Source organism: Lacerta agilis, chromosome 11 (genome assembly GCF_009819535.1).
Source record: "Lacerta agilis isolate rLacAgi1 chromosome 11, rLacAgi1.pri, whole genome shotgun sequence".
NCBI classification, from domain to species: Eukaryota; Metazoa; Chordata; class Lepidosauria; order Squamata; family Lacertidae; genus Lacerta; species Lacerta agilis.
The window spans coordinates 15496220-15521931 of NC_046322.1; the positions used below are offsets into that span (position 1 = coordinate 15496220).

The 25712-nt window shown below is 42.7% G+C and overlaps 2 protein-coding genes and 1 non-coding gene across 7 annotated transcripts in view; 1 reads left to right on the plus strand and 2 right to left on the minus strand.

Annotated features, from left to right (window-relative positions):
• ZFR (zinc finger RNA binding protein) overlaps positions 1-10744 on the minus strand; it is a 36712-nt gene extending 25968 nt beyond the window's left edge. For 2 of the 4 annotated variants that reach the window (XM_033163998.1, XM_033164001.1), the window contains exons 1-4: positions 10606-10744; positions 10375-10459; positions 3201-3483; positions 978-1122 (exon numbers count right to left, since the gene is read on the minus strand). In XM_033163998.1, the coding sequence (XP_033019889.1) occupies positions 978-1122; positions 3201-3483; positions 10375-10459; positions 10606-10642 (550 nt within the window). In that variant the 5' untranslated portion in view covers positions 10643-10744. The remainder of the gene's footprint in view (positions 1-977; positions 1123-3200; positions 3484-10374; positions 10460-10605) is intronic. The other 2 variants (XM_033163999.1, XM_033164000.1) reach the window with 2 other exon arrangements.
• LOC117055359 lies at positions 6007-6143 on the minus strand. The gene has a single exon (XR_004427615.1). It is a non-coding gene; the product is annotated as a small nucleolar RNA SNORA66 (small nucleolar RNA).
• A 3897-nt stretch (positions 10745-14641) lies between the features above and the next one.
• SUB1 (SUB1 regulator of transcription) lies at positions 14642-25410 on the plus strand. 2 transcript variants are annotated; one of them, XM_033164202.1, is made up of 5 exons: positions 14642-14749; positions 18090-18162; positions 20635-20754; positions 23490-23598; positions 25160-25410. In XM_033164202.1, the coding sequence occupies exons 2-5, from the start codon at positions 18091-18093 to the stop codon at positions 25237-25239; spliced, it is 381 nt and encodes a 126-aa protein (XP_033020093.1). In that variant the 5' UTR covers positions 14642-14749; position 18090; the 3' UTR covers positions 25240-25410. The 2 variants fall into 2 exon arrangements, with proteins under 2 accessions (XP_033020093.1, XP_033020092.1); XM_033164201.1 differs by lacking the exon at positions 14642-14749 and adding an exon at positions 14922-14973.
• Positions 25411-25712: the final 302 nt, after the last annotated feature.

A 25712-nucleotide genomic window follows, 5' to 3' on the forward strand; every position in this document is an offset into this window, starting at 1 on the left:
ACTTGGAACTTCTATTATAAAATTACTATCACTATACTAATGGGATCAGCACCGTTTCTTAAAGCTTGTGTTTTTACTTTCAGTGCAACAACGCTTAAACTAACATGTTTACCTCCACATTCTTTGAGCACACATAATAGTGACTAAACCAAAGACAGTGATCAAAACACTAATTGAAATGTATGCTTATTCCACATTCTTATCTAATATTTTATCCACCGATAAGAACTTGGTGCAACCACAAGACTGATTTATATGAAAAAAAATCCCACCAACATCTGGTTTAATGCAAAGAGGTGATTAGCTCCCAGTTTGGATGGGGCTCCAATATAAAACGCACCTTACAGATATGTCCCAGAAAATAAACTAATTTGAGTTATATTAAAAAAACACTTTATAGATAAAAGCAGTTAACCCCCCCCCCATTACTCTGCAAGAATTTAAAGCATCTGACTATGCTCCTTTCCTATTTCCTTCACACATAGCTGTTTGCTCCCCATCTGAGTAGACTAGAGGTAAAACAGAGTCAAACCACGTGAGGCTACATATGCACAGCAGCATACATTAGAGTGACACAGTCAAAAGCTTTGACCTTTATTTGTGGCAGTCACAGAAAAGGTTGCTCTCCAATGACTTAAAAGTTCAGAATAGCCAAATGTTGTACCTAGCAAGCAGACCCTCCAAATCCTAAGAAGATAAAACATGGCATGCACTCTGTGATGCAGTCATGTTAGAATCTTTCTTTCAATAAAGTAGTTAAAAATGAGCATTTAGAAGCTAGAGGATTGTAAGATTCGCATATCTGGGCCCTAACTGCTTTACAAATACTAAGTTAACCACCGAACAGTTAACCATTGAAAACCAAGCTACTAACAAACTATTTTATTTACTAGATTCTGAGCATCTGCAGATGGTAACACATTTGTGACTATCTCACAACAAAAAAGCTGGAATTCTCTTTAAAGTATGCTACTCACCTGTTTGGTAATACGATTCAGCCACAGAAGGCTGTGGCTGGGCAGCAGCTGCCACTGCAGCTGCAGTGGCTGTGGGTTGTTGATAGTATTGCTTGCTGTCATAAGCTACAGCTGGGGCTGTAGATCTAACATATGAATAGGTGTCCTTAAGAAACATGGGAGTGGGGGAGAAAACACATGGACATTAGTTTTTCCATTAAATATATGGACTATTACTGAATTATTTTGATTATTCTAATTAATCAGACTTTAAAATAGTAGAAACATTCAACAGAATTGACAAGCTACATTTTTGAGGATCAAACTATGTATTTTTGCCAAAGATTGCTACATTAAACAATGCTAATACTGGACATCTTGCATTAAAGAAACAAATGCCAAGGTCCTGTTAAGCAGCCTTTCCCCCTACATTTTTAAAAAATGCTAGATCACCATCACTTTACCCACAAGACACCAAGCACAAACCTCTACATTAGGTTGGAGAACCTCCAGTGTTGCAGGCCAAATTTATCTCATAAAGAGTGTTCCCCAGACTGCACCCACCTTTCCCATACCAGTTGCCATATGTGACATCAGGTGTGGAGCAGGTAGAGATGCTGATAGATTGTTGTGAAACTGAGCTCTCTTAGGGGGATTCACTTACGCAGCTGACCCCTGCAGAAAGCAGTTTTGTCAGCCCTATACTTGGTGCTGGGGCTGCAGTTCCCAAGCACCTGGCAACCAGCTGGCTATCAGGTGCTTAGAAAGCACTGCACAAACCCACCTGTCCATCATCTGACAGCATAATTCCATTTGGTGACTGAAGGGTCAAATTCGGCTTGCAGGGGTGTGGACAGAAAGCAATCTGGCCCACTTGAACAAAAAGATTCTCTGCTCCTGTTCTACATTAAGAAGGGTTTTCAGTCTTCAAAAATACAGTATTTTGTGCTCCATTGGGAAATGAAAAGTTTGCTAACACAGCCATACGTATTTCCACACAGGTGACTTCACACACCCTGTTGCAGGAATGGTGATACTGAGACCTCAGGGTAGCATTCAGTTAAATAAACTTGTGGGCTCAAGCCTCCCTCATTACTCAACAATTTGGAAAAGGTACTCTATATGCCTACTCAAAGGCACTCCTATTTTATACATTCTATGGTATGGCTAAGCACTGGAATTCAAACAAGGATTTGCAGTTGATATCCACTGCCCTCATCATATGGTTTAATTTTGAGAAATCCTTGGTTTAACTTTTTTTTAAAAGTTTGTAATCCTCACTTTTGGAGAAGGGTAAAAAAAAAATCTTACAGTATTGCTTAGACATACATACACTGCCTTTCCCTTGTACAGTAAATAACATTAAATAATTGACAAGTATTATTCTCATAGCTGCACATTTTTCCAGACATAACCATATGCCGATACAACAAATAACAGCAATGTTCAAATACCAAAAATAAAGTACCGGTAACTTACAACTGCCTTTTATCTCAGGTTGTGTATAATAATCTACCGATATCTCACATATGTTGTAGCCTGCAGGCATATACAGTACAGTGCTAAATAATTAAAAGTTCTGCAGCATGCTGATGAGGTGGTTATGCTACAGTTAATAATTTGCTAGGAATGTTCAGTGGCTAATAATTACTAAAATTATTGTTACTTTCCACATTAAGTAATGTTTTACATATTTCTTCCCCTGGGTGTTAATAGTGCTATCCTCAGGTTTTTAAACATATATTTGACTATGCGATGATCAAGCTAAAGAAGAAAAAAAAGAGCTTCCTGTACTGTTTTATCAAACATATGGGTGCATGGAAGTACCACTGAAGGCATCTACAACAGCAGTAGCACAGGAAGTCCCCCAATAGGCCATTCCAGGGGCAGATGGAGCTGAGCCAGCCAGTCCAGGATGTGCTGGATCTTAACCCAGTCCCACTGCTGTCACTAGATTGATTTGTGCTTGATCACTGCACCAACTTCAGGCTGGCACAGTGATTTGCCTGTCCCCTAGCCTCCTGCCAGCATGAGTGACAGGGCTGAAGATGTGACGGTAGATCTGCTACCCTATTACATTTCACCACTATTCAGTCAGGGTCTGTTCTGTGAATTACTGACCTAAACTATGTAACAGTTATACATGCACATTCTATATTTAACATATTCTATCGCCCCTCATGTTTTAAAAGGTAAAAGACTCAATTTCACAAGTATAATGGTCTATCCATTAAGCACACTTACCTGGTAATTTTGTGTAGTGACTGGAGGTGGCGGCGGGGGAGCTTCTTGCTGTCTCTGTGTATAACCATAGTCTGTTGCTGTATGTGCCGTTGGGTAACCTCCATAGGCTGCCGCTGTTGCAGCAGCTGCAACGGCCACTGGAGCAGGCCTTGCTACTGCAACCGTTGCTGCTGCTGGGGCATAGGCAGCAGTAACTGTGTGTGCAGCTACAGGAGCCTGATGGACAGTGTAGCTTGCAACTGTAGTTGGATGGGAATAGGCTACACCTGAAGCTGGCTGCTGGCTGTAATAGAAAGACAAACACAAGAAGTATGATGATGTAATGAAGTCAGGTGCCTAACAGCAAAGCTGCTTTAATTGTCCAAGTTTAAGGGTAGCTAAAAAAAGGCTAAACTAAGTCTGAAACACAAGCACAGTGATCAAGAGTTTAAATAAGCCTTAGAATTCCCATTTCTCAAAACCTTTCAATGGGGCCTTTCACCTTTACGGTCTTGGAAAAGCTCTGTTGGGCATACTAAATTCCTGGCAAACTTCACAAGGTTAGCGAAATCGGCACTGAACATTAATGTTACTCTAAAGCAAAATAATTTAGAGCACAATCCTATGCATGTATACTCATCAGATGTAAATCTCATTGGGAGTTAATTGCCAGGAAAGTGCACAGGATTGCATCCTTAACCAATGAACCATTTTTAACAAAATATAATTTTGAGAGGATGTTTTTTGATGTAAAACAAACTTACATAAACCTCCAACCCACAGGCCAAACCTGCCCTACCAGGGCTCCCCATTTGGTTCCGATGTAGTTTTGGGCAAGCCACACGTTTGAAATCCTTTTGCAAGCAACCTTACAGTGCTCTTTGAACCCCTGGTGTTTGAAAGTGTAGAGAGGGCTGTTTGCAAAAGGGCTTTCAAATTGCCCACACTGTGCTTTAAAGTCCTAAAACCAGGGCTTCAAACTAGCATAACCTAATGACAGTGTGACATCAGTTGATCTGACAGGTAGGGAGATACTGGCTAGAAATGCTTACCCGCACCTGCTTTAAAAATATGTATAGATCAGAGTCAGTTACTTGGTTTTATTAGCTACAGTACATCTATGAAAAGTACGATTTCACATCCCCATAAAGAACTACTGTAGAGTAAATGCTTCCAAACACTCTGTAGTACTATAGAACCAAAGAAACAGAGTCAGACATGGATTCCTAGAATGCTCCCAGGAAATGGAAAGCCTCAAAAAAAGCACACCTGAAAATGTATTTTAAGCTAATTTCCTGCATGGGAAAGTGTTTTCATCTCCTACACTAACACATACAGAGAAAAGTCATGTAAGCACCATATTCATGTAATTATAAACATTTAGATCGCTGATAAGCAATCTTGCTAACTGTGTGGGCCACATTTGGTTCAGGGCCACAGATAAGAGGGTGAGGAAGGATGATACATGATGCAAAGAGATCCTGTCATGTGTCCCCTATGCTCCCCAGCCGACTGGCACTTAAAATCATGCTTCCTCCACCCACAATCCCTGGCTTTGAATGACAATCATAACCATTTGATCGATCTTTTATCCACTATTGTTTTTTAACTGTACATTGTGTATCTTTTGTTGCAATGGCTGCTGGCTATGCGAATAAAGTTTATTATTATTATTATATGCATAATAAAATGACATTTTAAATGACGCCCAGCCCATCAAACAGCTGTTTAACATGCTGTGGGAAGAACAACTGCAAGTGAAGGAAGACCCACTGGGAGTCATCCCTGTGCATCTTCTTATCCATGTAAACTGGGTTCCCTGCAGCCTGACAAACAGCTCTTTGACAGGCTGAAAAGAACATGTGGCAGGAGCTGAATCCCAGGACAGAAGGCTAGGAATTTTTTAACAGGCCACATTAAAGCAGTGCATTGTCAACTTGCCAGCAGGGACCACTTTCATTCTTGTACAGCATTTAGTAATTTTAGGTGCACTATTTTGTATTACAAGCATAGCAATGTTGAGTGCATTTCAATTCCTTCCCACTCACATTTCTGACCATCCCATTATCCAGCATCCTGGGTCCACCAAACATCTTATTTTAATTGGGCTGTTCAGAGGTGAGGGGCAGAATGGGGTGAGCACTCTAGTGTCAAAGCCAGCTACTTTAAAAAATTGTTTTTCTCCACTGGTTTCTAGAGGCAGCTCTTACTTCTGTTCTGATGACATTTAAATAGGCTGTTTGGGGGGAGCATTACCCCCGTTAGGTAATCCTTTTTTGTAGTTTTGGGGTTAATCAGAGACATGTGTTTGGTTACTCCTACCTCATGCATGTGTGGAGCAATTGCAACTACATAACCTCAAACATTCAAAAACAAACTGGTATAAGTGTATATATGATATGATAGTATAATTAGAAAAAAGGAAGATTCAGCTGAATCTACAGAGAAAGTAAGAAAATAATAATAAACAACACACCTTTCATGGAAACAACCGTTCTAGCAACCTTCAATGACAACTCTTATCTTGCAAGAATTGTCCAAGAAAATACCCCAAAAGGAAAGTTCTTTTGAAAATGACATCTTTGAAGGAATGCTTCAAAGTAGCAACATAATTATGCATACAGCCTCCCCACAAAATGCTTAAATATAATGCAAAATGTAAGTAGGCTCATAGAATGCTTAAAAAGTGTTGTTAGGCAAATGAAGCCAACATTTTCATTATTTTGAGAAGGCAGGGAAATGTCATTCATTATAATGATTAAGCAGCAAATCAAAAGTATATATACCATTTAGAAATATTTGAAATGTTTCATGTGAAGAAAATGTATTTTGTTATGGCACAGAATGAACAGCCTTAACATTATTCATTCTAAGGCTGGTATAGTTCTGTTACCACATTTACTTTAGCAAACCTGTTCCCCTTGCGTCTGCCACAACCCGCAGAGCCAGTGATCGAGTTTGCAAGATTTTACAAATTGTAGGATTTGACCTCCTACCTCCTGGGTAGAGAAGCCTCCCTCAACCTTGTATTCTGAGGCACATTGGCAAGAACTAGTAACTTCTGCTAATCCCCTTTAAGCAGAAACTGTGTGCAAAAGCAGACAGTGTTAAAATAGTGTCTCAAATAAACAGCCAATTCTTCCCTTCTCTTTGGTCTGAATAATTTCTCATGACAACAGATCTATGCATAGCCTGTTCCTTGTTGACGCCATTCTTCTCCTAATCCCCACACACATACATAATTTAGTACTGAATCAACATTTTTAGAGATTCTTTTCATCTGTGATCATGCCTAGGAAGTTCCCCCCCCCTTTTCTAATGGGAATCAGTGGTTCTATCATTTTTATTAGCAATAAGCTATCACTGTCACAGAAACATTTTGTATCACTATAAAACCATGGTAATTCATAGTTTGTACAATAATTTCTGATGCTCTTCTTTATAGCTGTATTAAAGCATGCCTAAACTCTAAGGAAGTTTTGACAGAATGGAGGCAACTGTTCTGTTCTAATCACTATTTCCATCCTCTACCTAAAACTTTGTTGTATCTTTGTTGTATTTGAAGCTCTTCCAAAGAAGTATTCTAATTAATTGTGATGAAGTTAAGTAATTTTATATTCCTTCATTTTCAAATAAAAAGTAATGTCCTTTACATAAAATACAGAGAATGTTGGACATATAGTAAAATCTGGATAGGAAATATAAAAGCCCAGATTTTTTATTTTGCCAGTGAATAAAAACAAAGTCCCAACAGATAGGATTTGCTTTTAAAATGTATCAGAGTCATTCAAAGTTTTAATCTACAAAGCCCTATACAGCTCAGGACCTCAATATCGTAATGAAATACTTCTAACTTGATCAGGCTAGAAGAACCTTTCACCAGTTTCATTTGGAATGCCATTACAGTCATCTTGGGGTCAAGATAACCTGGCCATTGTAGTACATGCCCTGGTAACATTGAGACTGGATTACTATAATACGCTCTTTGTGGGGCTTCCCGTGGCCCTGATCCAGAAACTTAACCTGGAGCAGAATGGAATGGCAATAATGCTGATGCGGGAGGACAGCCGACAGCATGCGACAGCCTTGCTATAAAAAATTCTACACCGGCTGCTTGTATGCCATAGGGCCAGGTTCAGAGTTCTTGTATTAATCATTATTGAGATAATTTTGTATTGTTTTTGCAGTATATTATGTTTTATTGTAATCACATATATATTGTTCACTGACTTAGTATTTTATTTGAGTGGACAATATATAAATAAATATAAAATACATTCTGTATTGTTGTTTTATTGTTAAAGGTGAGGGGGACTTTTTGTTATATATGCCACCTAAATAAGTTTTGTATGAGCCACTAACTGTTTTCCATAGGCTACAGAGCAGGGGTCAGCAAGGTTTACCTTGCCTGGGCCGGTTCACTCCAGCAGAGATCCCTCCATGGGCCGGATCGCGTGCATGCATGCTTGATTGCCAGCGATTTCCGGCACCACGGAAGCAAGTCCCCGTGCTGTGCTGGTTTAGCACAGCACGCGGGGACTCACCAAGTGAGTAGCTCGGTTCCAGGGCGGCTCGTGGGCCGGTTAAACGACCCCTGTGGGCCGCTTGTTGCCCACAGGCCTTAGGTTGCCGACCCCTGCTATAGAGTCAACAAAATGCAAGAAATGACTAGGGAATTTCTGAGAAGTGGCAACATTATTATTTCCAGTAATTATAGAACTGGAAAATCTATTTGGGCTTTCGACAATTCAGAGTAGTACTTCTTCAAATGGAACACTGGAAAGGCAGATTTGTCAAGTCTGCAAGCACAACTGTTACACTGTGGCTATGAAGAATCCCATCACGTTAGAAATCTTACACAGGGAACAGAATACCCATGCATTATTATTAAGACTCAAGACCAAATAATGGAGAAGTCTATAAAATATATTTCTGCTGTACTATGCAAAAGGCCAAATCAAGAGAAATAAACTGAAGGTTGGCTACATACCTTTCAAAAATGTTATTTCCAACAATATGGACAAGATCTCAACCACCATGCAGAATACATGCACATGCACATTTCCCCATTTCCAAAAGCCATTCTAATTTCAGGAAACCACTTCACAAGGAGGAAGCGTCCCTAGCCCTCTCCCCATATTTGAATAGCTTCGCACATGCAGTTCTTTGGATCTCAGCCTCTGTTTATTTCAGGAATATACACTTTTAAGTCTGAGTGCCATGAAATATGCAAGTGTTTACCGTGAAATAAGCAACTGACTTAAGTTAATAAAATACAGTTCCAATTGTTAAAACCTAAGAGGTGTAGCAATTTCATTTCACATATGACATAGCAGCTGTAAATAAGCCTGAAACAATAAAAACATTCTATGTGGATATTCATTTGAAGCAAGAGAATGATTAGACCAGGCACCCCCAACCTGTGGCCCTCCAGATGTTTTTGACTACAATTCCCATCATCCCTGACCACTGGTCCTGTTAGCTAGGGATCATGGGAGTTGTAAGCCAAAACATCTGAAGGGCCACAGGTTGGGGGTGCCTGGATTAGACAATTGCCATCAACACACAAGTTTTCAAGTTCAAAGTTTACCTCTAAGAGATACTAATTATACAAGAGGTCACAAAGTTGGTGAAGTAAATTCATATATAAAGCAGTGCTGTCATTAGAGTTATCTCCACTATGCCAAAATCTGACAAAAATACAAATTATTTTAAATTGGAGTTATTTCCACAGTAAACAAAACAATTTAACAAAATAGCCCAATTCTTACAGAGGAGATAGACTTTCAGATGTACTAAATATTCCTTTCACTGTGGATAATTTCAGCTAAGCAAGGCACTGTATGTGCATGTTATTTTGAAGTTATATAATTTAGAAGTTATGAAATTTATAATCTCTTTCAAAATCATTCCATTTCAAGTTTCATTTGGTAACACCTGTTCCTGAAATTATGAAAAATAATTGCACAACCACACCATACTGAACACTAAGTTAGTTTAAGAGTTTCCCCAAAATAGTGTACATCTTTATAGTTTTTAGAGCTAAGTCATCACAAAGCAACATACATCTTTTACAAAAATGTAAAATACGGTACACGAGGCACATAATATACTATGAGAAAGCTGCTCTGAATCACACAAGCCATGAATTCTCAAAGTCTGCACTGAGGGGGCCTAAATGAAACACTGTCAGTTCAAAATAATGAGTATGTCTGACTACAGCCTTTGTCTTTTTAAACTTTATACAGTATTGTAAACCACCCTATGATCTTTGGATGGAGGGTGGCATAGAAATTTAATAAATAATAACAAACTTCCATTTTTTGCAGCCCTGGATGATAAGCCATCAGTCCTTACAGCCTGCCTATATTTTATACTTTATCTTTTTTATTTTTAATATTAAAAATTAATCTAAGATACCACAGAACTAGGTTTTGGAAGCCAAATATTTAAGGGAGGCAGGTGCAATAACCAATCCGTTTAGAGGATACTGAATGCATACAGAACACAAAAGTCTGTATGTAGTGGGAGAAATATAGTTGGAAAATACAGGTTTTCCAAGGCCTGGCTGGGGAGAGTAAGGGGAGTGTGGTTGCGGAACCAAAAGAAATAAAACGCGTTTAAAGATGCAACCCTGTGCCTGTTTGCTGGAAAGCAAGTCTCACTGAACAGTCTGGGGATACCTAAATACTGTATAGAATTGTAGAGCTGCGAGGGATTCCGAGGGTCATCTAGTCCGACCCCCTGCAATGCAGGAACCTCAACTAGATGATCCACGACAGATGGCCCCCCAACCTCTGCTTAAGAGCCTCCAAGGAAGGCGAATGAATCCTTCCAGCAGAGTCTGTTCCACTGGCGTACAGCTCTCGCTACCAGAGTCTTCTTCATTAGCATGCGCAGGATGGGGCTGAAAGGGCGGAGAGGAGAGGCGGCGGCAGAATAACCAGGCTGGAAGGGAGGAGGCGGACCCAGCCCTAGGGTAGGACGGGGAGCCTTATTCCAATGCAAGACCCGAAGCAGGCCTGACGCCGTCGGCTCCGCCCCCCGTCGCGGCACACAACACGCATCAACACCTCCGCACAAGCATGCACACGCGCCGACGTTTGCGCGCATCTCCTCTCCAAGGTCTTCCCGGACGGCGCCGGGGAAACACCTCCCCCGCCTGCCCGCCCCGCGGCCCCAGCCTCCCCTTTACCTGTACTGGGCAGCAGCCCCGGTGTGAGTGAACCCGAAGTAGTTGCCGGTGGCCATTTTGGCATCTTCCCCCAGCCGGCTGGGCACTGCAGCAGCGACATGGAGGGGAGGGGAGAGAGAAAAAGAGAGGGGGGGCATTGTCAAAAACCAGCACACCTGAGGCGATAGGCCGCCTCGCCGCCGCCCCTCCTTCCCGCCCTCCGACCGGCTCGCCAAAGCGGCCGTTACTCACCATAGGTGAAAGAGACTACCGGGCATATGGGAATCATGAGTCCGGGCTGACAGAAATGGCGGCGGTGGAAACACACTGTCTACCTCCGGCGCTCGCCCCGCTCCGAGGACGACGCCGCTACTGCTGCTGCTGCTGCTGCTGCTGCAGCTGCTGCTCCGGGTTCGCTGATTCCGACGCCGCCACCACCGTCGTAGGCAGGCAAGCGCGCAGATCCCTGGCTCGTCAGGCTCTCCCCTCCCACACGCCGCCCGCCGACCGACTGACTGACCGACCTACGAAGATTCAACGGGCGAACTGAGGAGCCAGGCCTCTCCGTGGCGCATGCGCGACACTTGCTAGGTTGTAAAACAGGGAAAGGGACTGCGGGAAATGTAGTTCTTCTCCTCCCTCCCCCCCCCCCCCCTAGTCTTTCTTGGTCGCCGCGAGGCAGGAACGTGAAGCGGGCGGAGACTTTCGGCGCGTGCGCACGGGGCGTACGGAGGCTGTCGGGAAACGTAGTTTTCTGGCCAGGGCGCGGTTTCTTCTCCATTCCAGTGTGTTTTCCTTACCCGGCCTTTTACGAAGTGGAGTGTTTTTCACCAAGGAGTACTGTTAGTAAAATCACATGGAGACACTCCAGACTTGTTTGCGGCTCCTCTGCACAAAAGAAACTTGACCCAAAAGTGCTCATGATGAGATGCCCACAATCCAGTGCAGAATTATTGTTGTTTAAAGCCATTGATATCAGCAGGTTAAGTGAGCATTTTTGCAATTCAGTGCTCTAATAAAGATATGATCAGTAGGACTAAAATTGTGTTTCTCAGATACATTGCATATGATTCATAAATTTAATTTTTATTGGTAGATCTCATATTATTATGGCTATTACACTGTTATTGCATGGCACTATCCAAGTCCCCACTTCAGTTGCACATCAGTATTCCTTTCAAGCTTCTCCAGGGATAATAATTGTGCCATTGTTACCAAACTGCTGTGTGAGATTCAAGGACCTTTCTTCAAGCTAACAGTTCTATTCTTTTTTTAGCTTTCAAATCATAATGCGGTTTCTCCTTACGCCCCCACTGCTGAGTCATTTGTGGTGTACAACAACAATCTGCCATCCTCTAGTCAGCACCAGCCTGGAGCCAGAACACTGTAGGGCAGGGGAACCCCATTACCAGGCCCATTACAGGGAGCAAGGAGAGTTTGTGGAGCTTGGTAAACATTCTGAGACTAAACCCTGGAAGATGGTTAATGTGATATGACTACAGATTCAGACATTTCCATGTTTTAACTGGTTCATATAAGCTCCAGAAATTCCACACTTAACCCACAAAGTAGAGAGAGACAGTGGTGATTTAGAGCCGAAGTCTAGATCAGGATGATCTGTGCATGTCTGATATCACAAAGCCTCCAACCCTGTACCTACTTGGGAGAAGGAAACAAACTAGTGTGTGCTCTGGATTTTGTTGTTTGGTCATTTAGTCATGTCCGACTCTTCGTGACCCCATGAACCAGAGCACGCCAGGCACTCCTGTCTTCCACTGCTTTCCGCAGTTTGGTCAAACTCATGTTAGTAGAAGCAAAATAAAAAATAAATAAATCCTTCCAGTAGCACCTTAGAGACCAACTAAGTTTGTTCTTGGTATGAGCTTTCGTGTGCATGCACACTTCTTCAGATAGTAGCTTCGAGAACACTGTCTAACCATCTCGTCCTCTGTCGTCCCCTTCTTCTTCTGCCCTCAATCTTTCCCAACATCAGGGTAGGGTGCAATAAAAGGAAGCAGGTGGTTGAACAGCAAAGGCAGCTATAAAACTGCTCAATTTGGCACTTAATATTGCAACACCTCATTTTACTCAGTTCCATGTGACTTTCTCTGAAGATGATTTCCTAGCAATTGCATCTTGTCAAAATGCTGCTGGACAGCTCTTTGGCCCTGCTTCTAAGATGGGAAATCCAAACACACATCAAGGGTGGAAATTAACAGTACTGGCACCTAGGCGACATTCTCTATTGCATTGCTGGCAATGAATGACCCAATTCCTCTCCTAACTTTTGAACATTTTACAAGCTGAATTTTGTTGCCTTTGCAATTCTCTAGAAGTCAACATCTCAGGTGTGCTGTTCCTCAGGTACTCCCACAGACCTTAATTTTAAAAGTTGCAGAAAATGAAACATTAATACCAGGGCTTTTTTCCAGGGGGTACTCAATGGTATACAGTACCAGCACCTGTTTTTCTTCTTGTTAAAAAGTGTGGCACTTACCGAGTGCAGCAAAAACAAGGGAGTCTTGCAGCACCTCAAAAGACGAACAACTTTTTATACCAGGAACTAATAGATTTTTTAAAAAACAGTTTTAATTATAACAATGTTTAATTAGTTTTTTAATGGTTGCATTCCCAAGTTTTTAGCTGTTCTTACTTTAAATATAGAATGATGATGATAACATACAGGTGCCACATAATACCCACTACACATCTATATATATAAAACGCAAGTGTCTCTGCGTCCAGTCCGTGTGTCTCTGGGTTTGCGCTACTGAGCATGTGCCCCACGGACACAGGGATTGGAGCAGAGAGATCGGGCCGGGAGCAGCAGCGGCAGTTGAAGCGGCGGTTGAAATGGAACGCTGGCGCTCCAGAGGCTGAAGGGAGGCCACGCTGCCACTCTCGCCGCTGGGCAGAAGGAGGAGGAGAACTGGGGGGGGGTGAAGCCTCCCGGGAGATGATGCCGCCGCCGCCACCGCCTCACCCCCCTCTCTTCCCCACCCACCGCCCCATACTCCAAAAGGGGCTGGGAGCCCCACACATCCGGAAGGAAACCTGCTCTATTGTCCCCCAGCCCCACACCACTCCAGGGAAAAAAAGCCCCCTCCTGTCGCCGCTCTCCCCCGGCCGCCCCTTCCCCCGGCCAGAAGACCTCACCACAACGGCGGTGGGAGCTCTGCAGGAACCTACCATCATGGCTGCTCCCAGCCCTTAACTCCATTCCCTCAGCAGCAAGTGCAGGCCTAGCCCGCCAGGCAGCCCAGACCCGAGTGACGGGTTTAAGGCGGGGTTCTGCTGAGCTCGAGCTCGGCGTCGGCCGTGGGTGTCTGCGGCAGCGTGTTATTTCTGGGCGAGTGACAGGCATGTGGAGAGCATCGCGTGCGCGGAAAGTAAGGGGAGGAGGAGGAGGCAGCAAGCCATGCTTCGTGCAGTAAGTATGTTTAGGACAGGAACAACAAAAGGAAACACGCCGTCATTTCTCCCTCAGGAATCTTAACGCCGTGTAGGGAGCACATGGTTTGCCCTGCTCCCTGCACTTCAGGACCTTGGGTTTTGTGTCAGAAATGTTCTAGCGCCCGTTATTTTAACGGGTTTAAACCACTAGTTTGTAATAACTTTCAATGTGGCAGCACCTGCTCTTTGGAATTCCCTATTGTATTATGATGAAGCTGGCGCTATACTCCTTTCTATGCCTGCTGGAAACATTTTAGACAAGCCTCCCCGCGACGGGGTGAGCTCCTGTTGCTCGGTCCCAGCTCCTGTCCACCTGGCAGTTTGAAAGCACGTCAAAGTGCAAGTAGATAAATAGGTACCGCTCCGGCGGGAAGGTAAACGCCGTTTCCGTGCGCTGCTCTGGTTCACCACAAGCGGCTTAGTAATGCTGACCACATTACGCGGAAGCTGTATGCCGGCTCCCTCGGCCAGTACCACGAGATGAGCACCGCAACTCCAGTCGGACACGACTAAACCTAATGGTCAGGGCCCAGGGTCCCTTTACCTTTACCCAGAAGCTAAAAAGTTCAAGCGACCTAAACCAGTTTTAATGTTTTAACAGTTGTATGGTATAAATCAGTGCTGTGATTTTTTTTCTGAGTTTTATCGTGTTCTTTCTTGAGGGCTTTTAAAATGAATTTAATAAATTAAATCTTCGATTTTTATATTTTGTTATTTAAGGTGGTTGATGCCGCACGCATTTCTACGTCCCACGCGTCACCCACACGCTTAATACGCGCCTCGCCGCGCTAACTTCACTCCGGTGTGTGCGCGCCCTCACTCGGTCTTTTGGAGTGGGCGGGCCGCTGAAGTCACGTCACTTCCGCTTTTGTAGCGGCGTGGGGCGGGGATAAAAAGGCAATCCGAGAGGAAGGCAGTGAGAGCAGCGGGCTCCGAGTGGAACGTGAGTGCTGCTTTTTCCGTTACTCCTCGCGCGCGCTCTCCATCCATCTTCTCGTGGCTCTTTCTGCAGGTGGGGGGGGGGTCACGTTCGAATGGAACTGTCGGCCCTTGCTGTCGCCTGCGCGCGCGGCGCGGCGGTTTGAGCCGCCATGTTGGGCTCCTCGGGACCCGAGTCCCTGAAATGAGAAGCGAGGGAGCCATGGGGCAAATAACGGCTCCCTATCGGTGCGGGTCGTGTTGGGACTCCCCATTCCCTAATTCTCAAGGGGTGGGGGGAAACATGAGGGAGGAGGCGGAGGCGGCGCAGCAGCCCAGAGGCTGCCATGTTGGGGAAGGGAGGGGGCAGAGAAAGCATCCGAGGGAGGGAGAAAATGGCGGCTGGGAACCGCCCCCCATCTCTGCTGGGCCTGGGGGGATTTTAACCTCACCGCCTAGGCCCAGGTCCCCCTTCCCCCCCCCCCCAGCTTCATCTACAGGGCTGTCTTAAAGGCGCCGACTGTGGTGCTCCATCTGTGGTATCGTCTTCGTGGTCTCGTCTGTCTCTCCCCGTCTTCATCTTGGCTGGTCACGGGTCCTCGGTCGGCAGAGCACGATACGGCCGTGGGTTCGTGTCCGACGCTGGTCAAAAGGGTTCCTGCATTGCAGGGGGTTGGACTAGATGACCCCCGGAGTGCCTTGCGACCAAACGGTTCTCTGATTTTATGGCAACCTGCTTCCCTTCCGCATTTCCTCCCCATGGGTGTTACTGGGGCCTCGCGCTGCATTTTTTCTCTCCATTGGCTCAAATGAAGGAACCCCTCCAGAACAAAACCATGGCGCCTTCTAGGATACCGTGGCCCCAACAGTGACGCGCTCTCTGCATTTTGAGTGACCCGCCACCTGCTTTTTCCTGTGTTGAAGCCTCACCTTCCTGTTCAATCCTCCGCCTCCTGAGTGGCCATTTTGTCCCTTGGTTGTCCCATGTGGCACAGGACTTTAGGCACCATTGGGTGGCAGCAAGAAGCTCAGCAAGTAAATTGCAGAGCCAAGCCTGCCCCCTGGTCTGTTGCCCCCCCCCCATTTGGAGCAGTACCAGAGCATGGGGTGTGGGATGGCACACTACATGTATTGCTTTAACCATGGGCTTAGTCACATTTTAGCCTATTCCAAGTTCATTTTCCTTCTACATTTACACATGCAGCTGCACTACATCATCTGTTAGCGCTCTCTCCTCTTTATTCTGTAGACTTATATGCACACAGGTCTGTATGCTCATCACCTCTCTCCTCCCAATTTCCCTTTCCCTTTGCTCTCTTGAAAATCTAGGTTCTTGGTGAATTAACTGGTAATAGCACATAAAATTTTCACTGGAGCTTCACAGTTCATACAGTGAGAGAATCTCAGATACAGTATGGCTGTACCACATGCCTCCGAATCCAGAAAGACGAGATGTAACACAGGCGTGGTAGTTACACAGACATTCTGTTGTCATGTGGGTGGGCCTCAGGTGTTCCCGCAAAGAAATTGAGGCCACAAATACGGGGATTTTTATTTTCTCTAGGAGGATTGAAGTAGGGAGGAGTTGCAGTGGGTAAGCTAGTGTGAAAACCTGTAGTTGTGCAACATAGGTGGGCAGACTTCTTCCTAAACCAGAGGTATTTATGAATGATAGGGCTGTGCTATCCCAGACATTGGTGGTAGCCCTATGCTCTGCATCTGCTCCCCCCTCCCAAGAATACTAGTTTCATTTCTCAATATGCCTATCCCGTTAATCTTCCTGCCCCCAGGCAGTGGCGGAGCTTCCTGCTCTGGCACGGGGGGGGGGGGCGCCGAGAGCAGGCGGTGACGAGGCTGGCGTGCATCCTGGGGGCATGGCACACCACTTGCGGAGATGTGGCACCCAGCCTGGGTGGGTGGGCAGGCAACCGTGATGGCACCCCACTGGGAGTGGGGAGGGGTATTACTCAGAAGGGTGGTTGGAATGGGTGATTGGCTGATAGGTGTGGAAAATCTGTTGACTGCTGTTAACGACTGCAATTGGTCTTACAGAAAAAGCAAGGAGTGAGATGGCTAAAGGGTTAAGTGGGAAGAATTCCTGATAACCAATATATGTAGAGGAACATAAGATGATGTCTGCTGGATCAGACTAAAGGCTCATCCAGCCCAGTATCCTGTTATCCCAGTGGACAACCAGATGCCTGTGGGAAAACTGCAAGCAGCACCTGATGCACTTGTGATGAATTTCCTAGCAGTTTATATTCAGAGGCATATTGCCTCCAGCAGTAGAGTTAGAACACAGCCATCTTGTTTCATTCTGAAACTGGAATAGCAAATTGGTATCTCACAGAACATATCCATTGGTTCTGTCAAGCCACTTGCAAATTATCATTTATATTTTGTAGAACATTTTTTCAGCTTCACTCATTTTGTAGAACATTTTTTCAGCTTCACTCATAAGGAAAAGCATTTATTCCAAGGTGTGATACATTCTGTAGTGTAGTCTGCCACATCTTGTTAGGATTTGTACTGTTCCTTCATGCAAGTCCTATCCATCTCTGCCTTTGCTCTAACAGAAGAATAATTTCAGCTCTATCAGACTATAACAATATATATGCTTCAAACAACAGTTGGATAGGATTGTAATGTGTAAATAGTATTGATTTAAGAAAAAGTACCATCCTATATAGGGACATGGGTGCCGCTGTGGGTTTAACCACAGAGCCTAGGGCTTGCCAATCAGAAGGTCGGCTGTTCGAATCCCTGTGACAGGGTGAGCTCCCGTTGCTTGGTTCCTGCTCCTGCCCACCTAGCAGTTCGAAAGCACGTCAAAGTGCAAGTAGATAAATAGGTACTGCTCCGGCCTGAAGGTAAACGGCCTTTCCATATGCTGGTCTGGTTCGCCAGAAGCGGCTTTGTCATGCTGGCCACATGGCCCGGAAGCTGTGCGCTGGCTCCCTCGGCCAGTAAAGTGAGCTGAGCATCGCAACCCCAGAGTCCGCGACTGGACCTAACATCCTTATATGGGTCTCATTCACTGTCTCATAAGTGAAGAGGACATCAGTTAACCCTATTTAAAATCAAAGCTACCTTACAACCAAGCATTTTGTTTCTCTCCATAGTCACTTATTTACAGTATTATGTATCCCTACCACCACTTTTCCCCAGTGGTAAACCCAATGCCAAGATATGGCTCGTATCCCAATTCTTAAATATTACTTTGAAGCCCATTTAATTTCAGTGGAACTTCAGAGCAGTTGTGTGTGAAATGACAATGATGGAGGAGATTGCTTGATGGGAAGGGGTGTGAAATGTAACAATCACTTAGTATTTTTTTAAAAAATATACATTTCTTTCTTTCTTAGAATGCCGAAATCAAAAGAACTTGTGTCTTCAAGCTCATCTGCCAGTGATTCGGACAGTGAAGTTGACAAAAAGGTGATTCTCTCTCTCTCTCTCTCTCTCTCTCCCCCCCCCCCTCCACAAAATACTGAGCAAGAATAAAACAGTGGTATAGGCCACCCAGAAACTAATTTTAGCATTTATGCTTTCCACCTATACAGAGAAGTGCATAAATGGCTGAGACTTGCATATATGCCTAAAAAAGCCATAACTGTATAAAATAAATAGATCTTCAGGGGATCCGATTTACATATCTACTTTCCTTGTTCTTAAAAAGATAATTAAAATGCACTTCTCTTTAATTGAGTCAGTCTTTTGGGGGCATACTTGTGCTACTCATTATTTTTTATTTCATTTTTAAGTTATGGAATATTTGGATCAGAATGGCTATCTTGATCAGAACTTGTTCATTTTTTATTTTTTGTTCTGTTTGTATTTTTTAAATATATCAACCTATGATCCTGTAAGACATTTCATTTCAAGTATACCCACAATTCAGGACACATTTCTTTTTCAAGTTCCACTTATACTGGTATTTAGGACCTAGTTAGGCATGTAGAAGATTGCAGATCTCTATTGTAGCTGAATGCTTTTTTTTTAGCAAAGTCGGGGAAGAATGAATCTCTCAGGGAATTTTTTTTGGTACTTAGGGGGTAAGTACTAGTCCAGTTGCAGTTTCTCAAAATGTTGACATTTTAAAGAACTTTACCATCCACATATTTTCCAATTTGTGGTGCTTTACCCACTTGCCGATGAGGGGGAATGGAGAAGCATAACTGGTATAGAAGTGTTTACCACTAAATCTTGGAAAGAATGGATCCCTCTAGCTTGCAGATAAATGTTCTGAACAGCAAACTGTTAACATTCATGTGCTTAATAAAATGTTCAAATGATCAACATCTAGCTTGGTCCTGAAATGTCATCTCTGGGCAGGATTCCATCCCGCCCATGGCCTGATTCTTTTCTCAGCTTGTTGGCTGTACTTTGAGAATTTCACAAAGGTGTTTTTGTTGAACTAGTAGAATGTAAGTGCACCAGGCTATGCATTCAAAACCCCTCGCTCCGCCCCAGGCCACAGAATTTTGCAATAAGGTGAATTTGGCTTTTCATCTAAATCAGGGGTCAGCAAACTTTTTCAGCAGGGGGCCGGTCAGACCTTGTGGGGTGCTGGACTATATATATATAGATATTTTTTTTAAAAAAAATGATCAGATTCCTATGCCCCACAAGTAACCCAGAGATGCATTTTAAATAAAAGCACACATTCTACTTACGTAAAAACACACTGATTCCTGGACCGTCCGTGGGCCGGATTTAGAAGGTGATTGGGCCTGATCTGGCTTCCGGGCCTTCATTTGCCTACCCATGATCTAAATATTTTTAAAGCTCTTCCCTAAGTACCTGTAACTAATATTGTTTGGTTAGTGGCCCTTTTTTTTGGCCTTGACATGTTCAGGATTGGCAGCATAGATCAGGGCGGGGTCAAAATAGTTTGGGGAGCTTTTGAGCACAAATGAATTGGGATCTTGGTTTGGCCTAAAGTTCTCACAGATCAGACAGAAAGGGCAACATATTTGAGCTGTGATTTCAAGTGTGTTAAGTCTTTTATTGCCTGCCCTCAGTCTTTATACATTATGTTGTAGAAAGTTGCATACATTATTTTGCATGTCTTTGATCCAGTTAATCATAAGGGAGTTACATTTTCATTTGTATGTTTATATCCTAGCTGCTGGTACAAACAACACTTCTATTGAGGGGAAGTGCCTATTATTTACCAACACAGTTTGCGAACATTCGGGAATTCCTCGATTTACATAGTTTCTGGTGGAGATGGAAAGATCTAGAGTGAGATACTGGAGTAAACAAACTCAGGAAGTTCCTCAATACAAAGCAAAGCCAGTTGACCCCATTCATGGCTGTTCTGAGAGTTTGCTGCAGTTTCACATTGATTTTATCTGGCCTTCTGTAGACGCAACTTTAATGTGGTTATTTTACCTTTTAAGGCCTGCATTGAACCTTGATTAAAAAAAGGTTTAGTTTCCCACAATGAGAAAAATGCAGCTTTTACTTAGTAAAGTTGCTCCTTGTAAGTATTCTGTCTTCCCTGTGAACATGGGTACTTTTTTGTTAAATGGTTTTCTGGGGCTTTCTCTGATCAAATATTGAGTACATTTGAACACTCTTCCTACACTGTTGTGGGGGAGGGAGGAGAGACATATTGGTGTAAACTTGAAACTACAGTGGTACCTCAGTTTACATACGCTTCAGGTTACATACTCCGCTAACCCAGAAATAACTCTTCAGGTTAAGAACTTTGCTTCAGGATAAGAACAGAAATTGTGCTCTGGCGGCGCAGCGGGAGGTCCCATTAGCTAAAGTGGTGCTTCACATTAAGAACAGTTTCAGGTTAAGAACGGACCTTCAGAATTAATTAAGTATGTAACCAGAGGTACCACTGTACTACTTCTCCAGTAGGTTCTTAATTCACTTTGATTTTTAAATGTCAAGGTGAAAAGGAAAAAACAAGCAGTGCCTGAAAAGCCTGTGAAGAAACAGAAGACTGGTGAAAGCTCCAAAGGTGCTGCCTCCTCCAAGCAAAGTAGCAACAGAGATGAGAATATGTTTCAGGTAAATGGTAGCTCTTACTTTGAGTAGTTGGTGGGATCCCCAGTTCTTGTGTTGTGGGTTGTACTTGAGTTTTACAAAGTGGAAGACCTGTCATCATCAGGAAAATAAGCCAGTGTTCTGTTTTCATAACTTTGCAAGATTGGAATCCTTAAGACGACAGTGAGCTAAACCCATTTACAAGCATCTAGAACGCAAGCACTGGCAAACAGATTTAGTTGTAGCTTTCCTAAACCGCTATTTTTATTTATTTATTTATTTATTTATTTATTATATTTGTATAATCACCTTCATCCAAATAAAAGCTATATGGAATCAGAAGCTTTATGTTCTTGTAGAAACAGTTTTCCCACTACTAGTCAGTGTCAGCAACACAAAAGGAGTGGTGTGAAGTAGGAGAGCTGGAGAAGTAAATTTGATTTTGTTTAGGATCAGTCAGCAGTGGGTAGGGTCAGAAAGGAAACTGAACTTCCCCAAGCAACAGTATTTTGCTATCTGGGGGTTTGGTGGCCTTTCTTGCTGGGAGCTACTGGACTAAAAGATGGGAGCAATTTTAATTTGACTGGCACAGATATGTCAAATCATCTTAGTTTGTCTATGAATGACATGAGTAGAAAGCACATTAAATTCTGCTTCACTGAGGAACTAGTCCATGCCCGTGGAATGCTCACACAAAGAAAAACTATATTGAACTTTAATCCGAAAGGAAGTATTGTTCAAGTGGCTGAAAAATTGTACTTGAATGGTACTTCTGATTTGCTGGCAAATAAATGAAGATTACTGGAGCCCAGATGGTCTGTGTTATGTTTAACAGTTTGTATATCTGTCGTATGATCCGATATTGGCTTATGCAGCAAGCGTGAAGGGTTGAGGAGTGTTCTTAATTGAAGGTATGCAGATTAGAAAGCTTGATTTTGTAATTAGCAATTTAATTACCCATTCTTGTACTACTTTGGACAGCTAATTGGTAAGCAGTATCATGGTTAAGAGCATGAGCTAGGAAGTTTTTCTTCAAATTACAGTAGAAGTAGGAACTTGTTGGGTGACCTTAACCAAATTACTTTTATAATACTTTGCATGGAGTTTTTTCCATTGGTTCTACATGTTTACTCTGAGAGTAGAAAGTGTTTGGAGGTGCTGGTGAAGATGGCAAATAAGGAGCAGAGATGGGGGGGCTAGAGAAGTGGAGTAGTGGGCTTGGTGTAGGAAATTTTGCCTATGGGCAGGAACTGTGTGTTTCAAAGTCCTGTTCAGTGGCCATGAGCCATTTGCATGGGATTGGGATGTTGCTGCATGCAGAAAAGGGAAGATTATAACAAGTGAGGAGGCCTGAGCTAGTGGAACTTACAGTTGTGTATGTTGAAACTCTTAAGAACATAGGAGTAAACATTTAAAAACATTTCAGATGTTACTCCTCGAATTGCAAAATATATTAAGATTATGCTATTGAGAGCCAAGGCACACCCAAGATGTTCTTGACATCTTCAGTGGTAGAGATTTTGGTAATCCTTTGAAATACAACAGATACAGAAGCTATTCAATCCTGCAAATACGTGTGGCATTTTTGGGGCTCTTCAGACAGTTTAGTAATTTTAGAATTATAGGAAGGTGCTTTTACATCTCGGTGCACTTAGTGTAATATCCTTGACCAAAACTGTTGCATCATAATCCACCATATTTTTAAAAAATACATGGTTCACTGTACTTCTTTTTGAGCTAGGCTTCTGAGAGTATCAGCTGCTATCAATTTTTCCAACTAGCATTCTGCAGGCTGCAGTTTCCTGCTTTAATGCTTTCAGAATGTGTTTTTCTCTTGATGGTGCAACATGAACACTAATCTTGAAACTGCTTGCGTATGGGTTTGGTGCCCTTAACTAAATATAGGCCTCTAGTTGGAGCCTAGCACATTTTCACTGTACAGTCGTACCTCGTTTTGAGTCCATCCCGTTTAGGGTCCATTTCGTCAAACGTCTGTGGCAAACCCGGAAGTACCAGAATGGGTTACTTCCAGGTGTGCCGCATGTGCAGAAGCGCTAAATTGCGCTTCGCGCATGCGCAGAGTGGCGCTTTTGTCAAGCATCCCTTTCGTTGAGCGTCCAGGGCTCTGGAACGGATCCCAGACGCAAAAGGATGTACGACTGTACTTTGTTTACAATAGCATATTCTAATAATGTAATGTATATGTTTTTCCTTTTTTCATACCTTGCTGTTCTTGGTGAAATGGAAATCAACTTGGTTGTCTTTCATTTAAGGTTACTTCCAGATGCTAATCATAATCTCAGTCTATATGCATAAGTTTGAAGACCAAAATTTACTGAACTTGGGCATATCTACCCTATTTCTGAATTTGAATGTGAATTCATATTTCTGAAAGCCCGAGGCTAGGATGTTGATTCTGTCCTCATTAGTGAAGGGCTGAAGGTGACTGAGTAGATTACCCTTGGTTTTTTTATATTCCTTGACAATATTTCTATAAAAAGCACACTTCTGAGAAAAAGGAAATAAATCAGTTTGGTTTAGAAATAATTTCTGCAGAAAGATTTGGCTTCTCCTGTCTCTTCAAGCTGTCATTACTTGTTAGTTGTAAGAGATTTCACTAAGAAAAACACTTGATCCCATAATCTCTAAAATAAACTCTAGTCTTAATTTGTATCATACACAAGATCTTAATAGTGCTTGAAGAGCTGTATCACATGTGTTTGGGGAGATAATGATTTAGTTCTCTAATTTGTTGGCAGATTGGTAAAATGAGATATGTCAGTGTTCGTGATTTTAAAGGTAAAGTCCTAATTGATATTAGAGAATACTGGATGGATCAAGAAGGTGAAATGAAACCTGGCAGAAAAGGTAATTCTTCTGTTGTCTGCATGGTGACTACAGTTTTTGATAATACTTTATGCACTATAATGGGTTCTTGGGCCCCATACCTAAACATCTAAGTCAGAGTAACTAGGTGTAGTAGCAACAACAACAACAACAACAACACATTTATACCCCGCACATCTGACTGGGTTTCCCCAGCCACTCTGGGCGGCTCCCAACAGAATAATAAAGGATTAAGAATACAGTCGATTCTTCCACATCATCAATACTACTTAGATATACCAGACACAACATAGCAAGACACATCTACCAAAATTCCCTGTTCTACACAGCTACAAAGACATGCCATACGGATTCTGTCCTTTTTCACATTCAGTCACACTATATTTAACTAGTTTGTGTGAAGTGGCCATTCTGAATGCAACCAAACATTCCTTTGTTTCCCTGCTCTTGGTTTGCCTACCCTCAAAGTAGATACAGACAGATTGGACATAGACCTATTTGGAGGTTGCTGTTTCTCTGGCCCCAGCAGTTCTAGAGCCCATTCAGGGTTGTTAGGTTATTGGCTTAACTAAAATCACCACCTGCCTCTCAGTTTGCACACATTCCCTTCCATCTCCACCCTTTGAGGTTTGGCATTGCATATAACTTGAAGTTCTCAAAGTGAATTTTGAGCTACATTCAGTTTTGTTTTGTTTTGATCCTGTTAACAGAAATCCTAGGTGATGCCAGGCCTGAGCAGGTGAGGCAGAAAAGAACATCATGCAGTCTTGTAGATCCTTAAACTTTCAGCTGATCTGTGCTCTAGCTATGCCTACTGAAATACAAAAAGAAATAAATGATTCTGTTCATAGAATGCAAATAAATGGTAGGCTGACTTACATAGTCTGTCCTGTATGCCCTTCCTGGTCATACTGTTTGCACTCTGTGTGGTTTCCATTCAAAGAGCAGGAAACAAGTAGGTCAAAAGGAGACAAAGTTCCTTGAATAACTATAGCTGTTTGCTTGGATTGTGCTGTCAGTGCTGGTCCTACTAATCTTTCAGTCTGTTATTTGGATGGTACAGTACTTGTGTGCTGAATCAGCATGTCAGAACCCCTCCAGCTTTTAAGGCCTTTGAGGCTTAGGTATGTATCTGCTTTAATATTCTGTGGCTGTTAATATCTAGGCACTTTTAAACTTGGCTGAGAAACGGCAAGTAACATTTTGATGAGTGTTTGAAGTCTTAACTACAACAAGCTCTGCTGTGTATAATGTTACAAGTGAGCCATGTCAAGAGTGACTTTCAGGTAACTTGTTTCTCTGGTCTTGAGTAAATACTTGGTAGAATTCCTGAAGAGGGATTATCTACTTTGTACTGCATAAATTTTGGCTTGGATCATAGAGGCGCTGATTGCCCTTGACCCCCCAACTCTTCTGAGATCATACCTTTCAAGTTTCTGGTCCTCAAATCTGCATTTTTTTAAATACAAAAGTTGAGGTTCTCTTGAAGCATCTCTGCATTGTGAATTCTGCAGTTCTGTGTGTTTATAGCATAAGTGTGAATCTATAATAACCTCCAAGGATTTGTTTTGGTTTACTTTAGGTATCTCTCTAAATCCAGAACAGTGGAGCCAGTTGAAGGAACAGATTACTGATATTGATGAAGCAGTAAGAAAACTGTAAAGATGAGCCATGCAGAAACTCTACTGTTATAGGTTTAAGTAGTCTTTTTACATTGGCATTCATTTTCTAAACTATTTGTTTTCCAAGCTATTGTATATTTGGATTGCAAAACAATTTGTAAGATGAGCGCTTTTTTTAATGTGCATTAAAAGTGTATTCTGGGTGAAGTTACAAATGTGTATACTTTTATTAAACAGGTGTTATGTTCTCACATCATGGTGTAAAATAAAACACATTCAATTAATACTCTGAGTAAGTTACAGTTGTCAGTGGCCTTCTTGACTGAAATATTCTAACATGAGGGAGATTCCTTGTTTGCTTTGATAACAAGAAACAAAAGTAACCCACTGTAAGCTTAAACTTTTTTGAGTTTACTTTCCCAGTTAATTTAATCTACTGTGTTGCTTTGAAGTTATAATCAATTCCTCTACTTCTAGTGTACTTTAGGAATTCAGCCCATGTTTCCAGAAATC

Excerpts from the sequence above, each read along its gene's own strand:
- SUB1 (XM_033164201.1), top strand. The coding sequence starts at position 14,930 with ATGAGAAGCGAGGGAGCCATGGGGCAAATAACGGCTCCCTATCG. Across the intron at positions 18,163-20,634 it reads ACAGTGAAGTTGACAAAAAG|GTGAAAAGGAAAAAACAAGC; the intron begins GTGATTCTCTCT and ends TTAAATGTCAAG. Across the intron at positions 20,755-23,489 it reads GAGATGAGAATATGTTTCAG|ATTGGTAAAATGAGATATGT; the intron begins GTAAATGGTAGC and ends ATTTGTTGGCAG.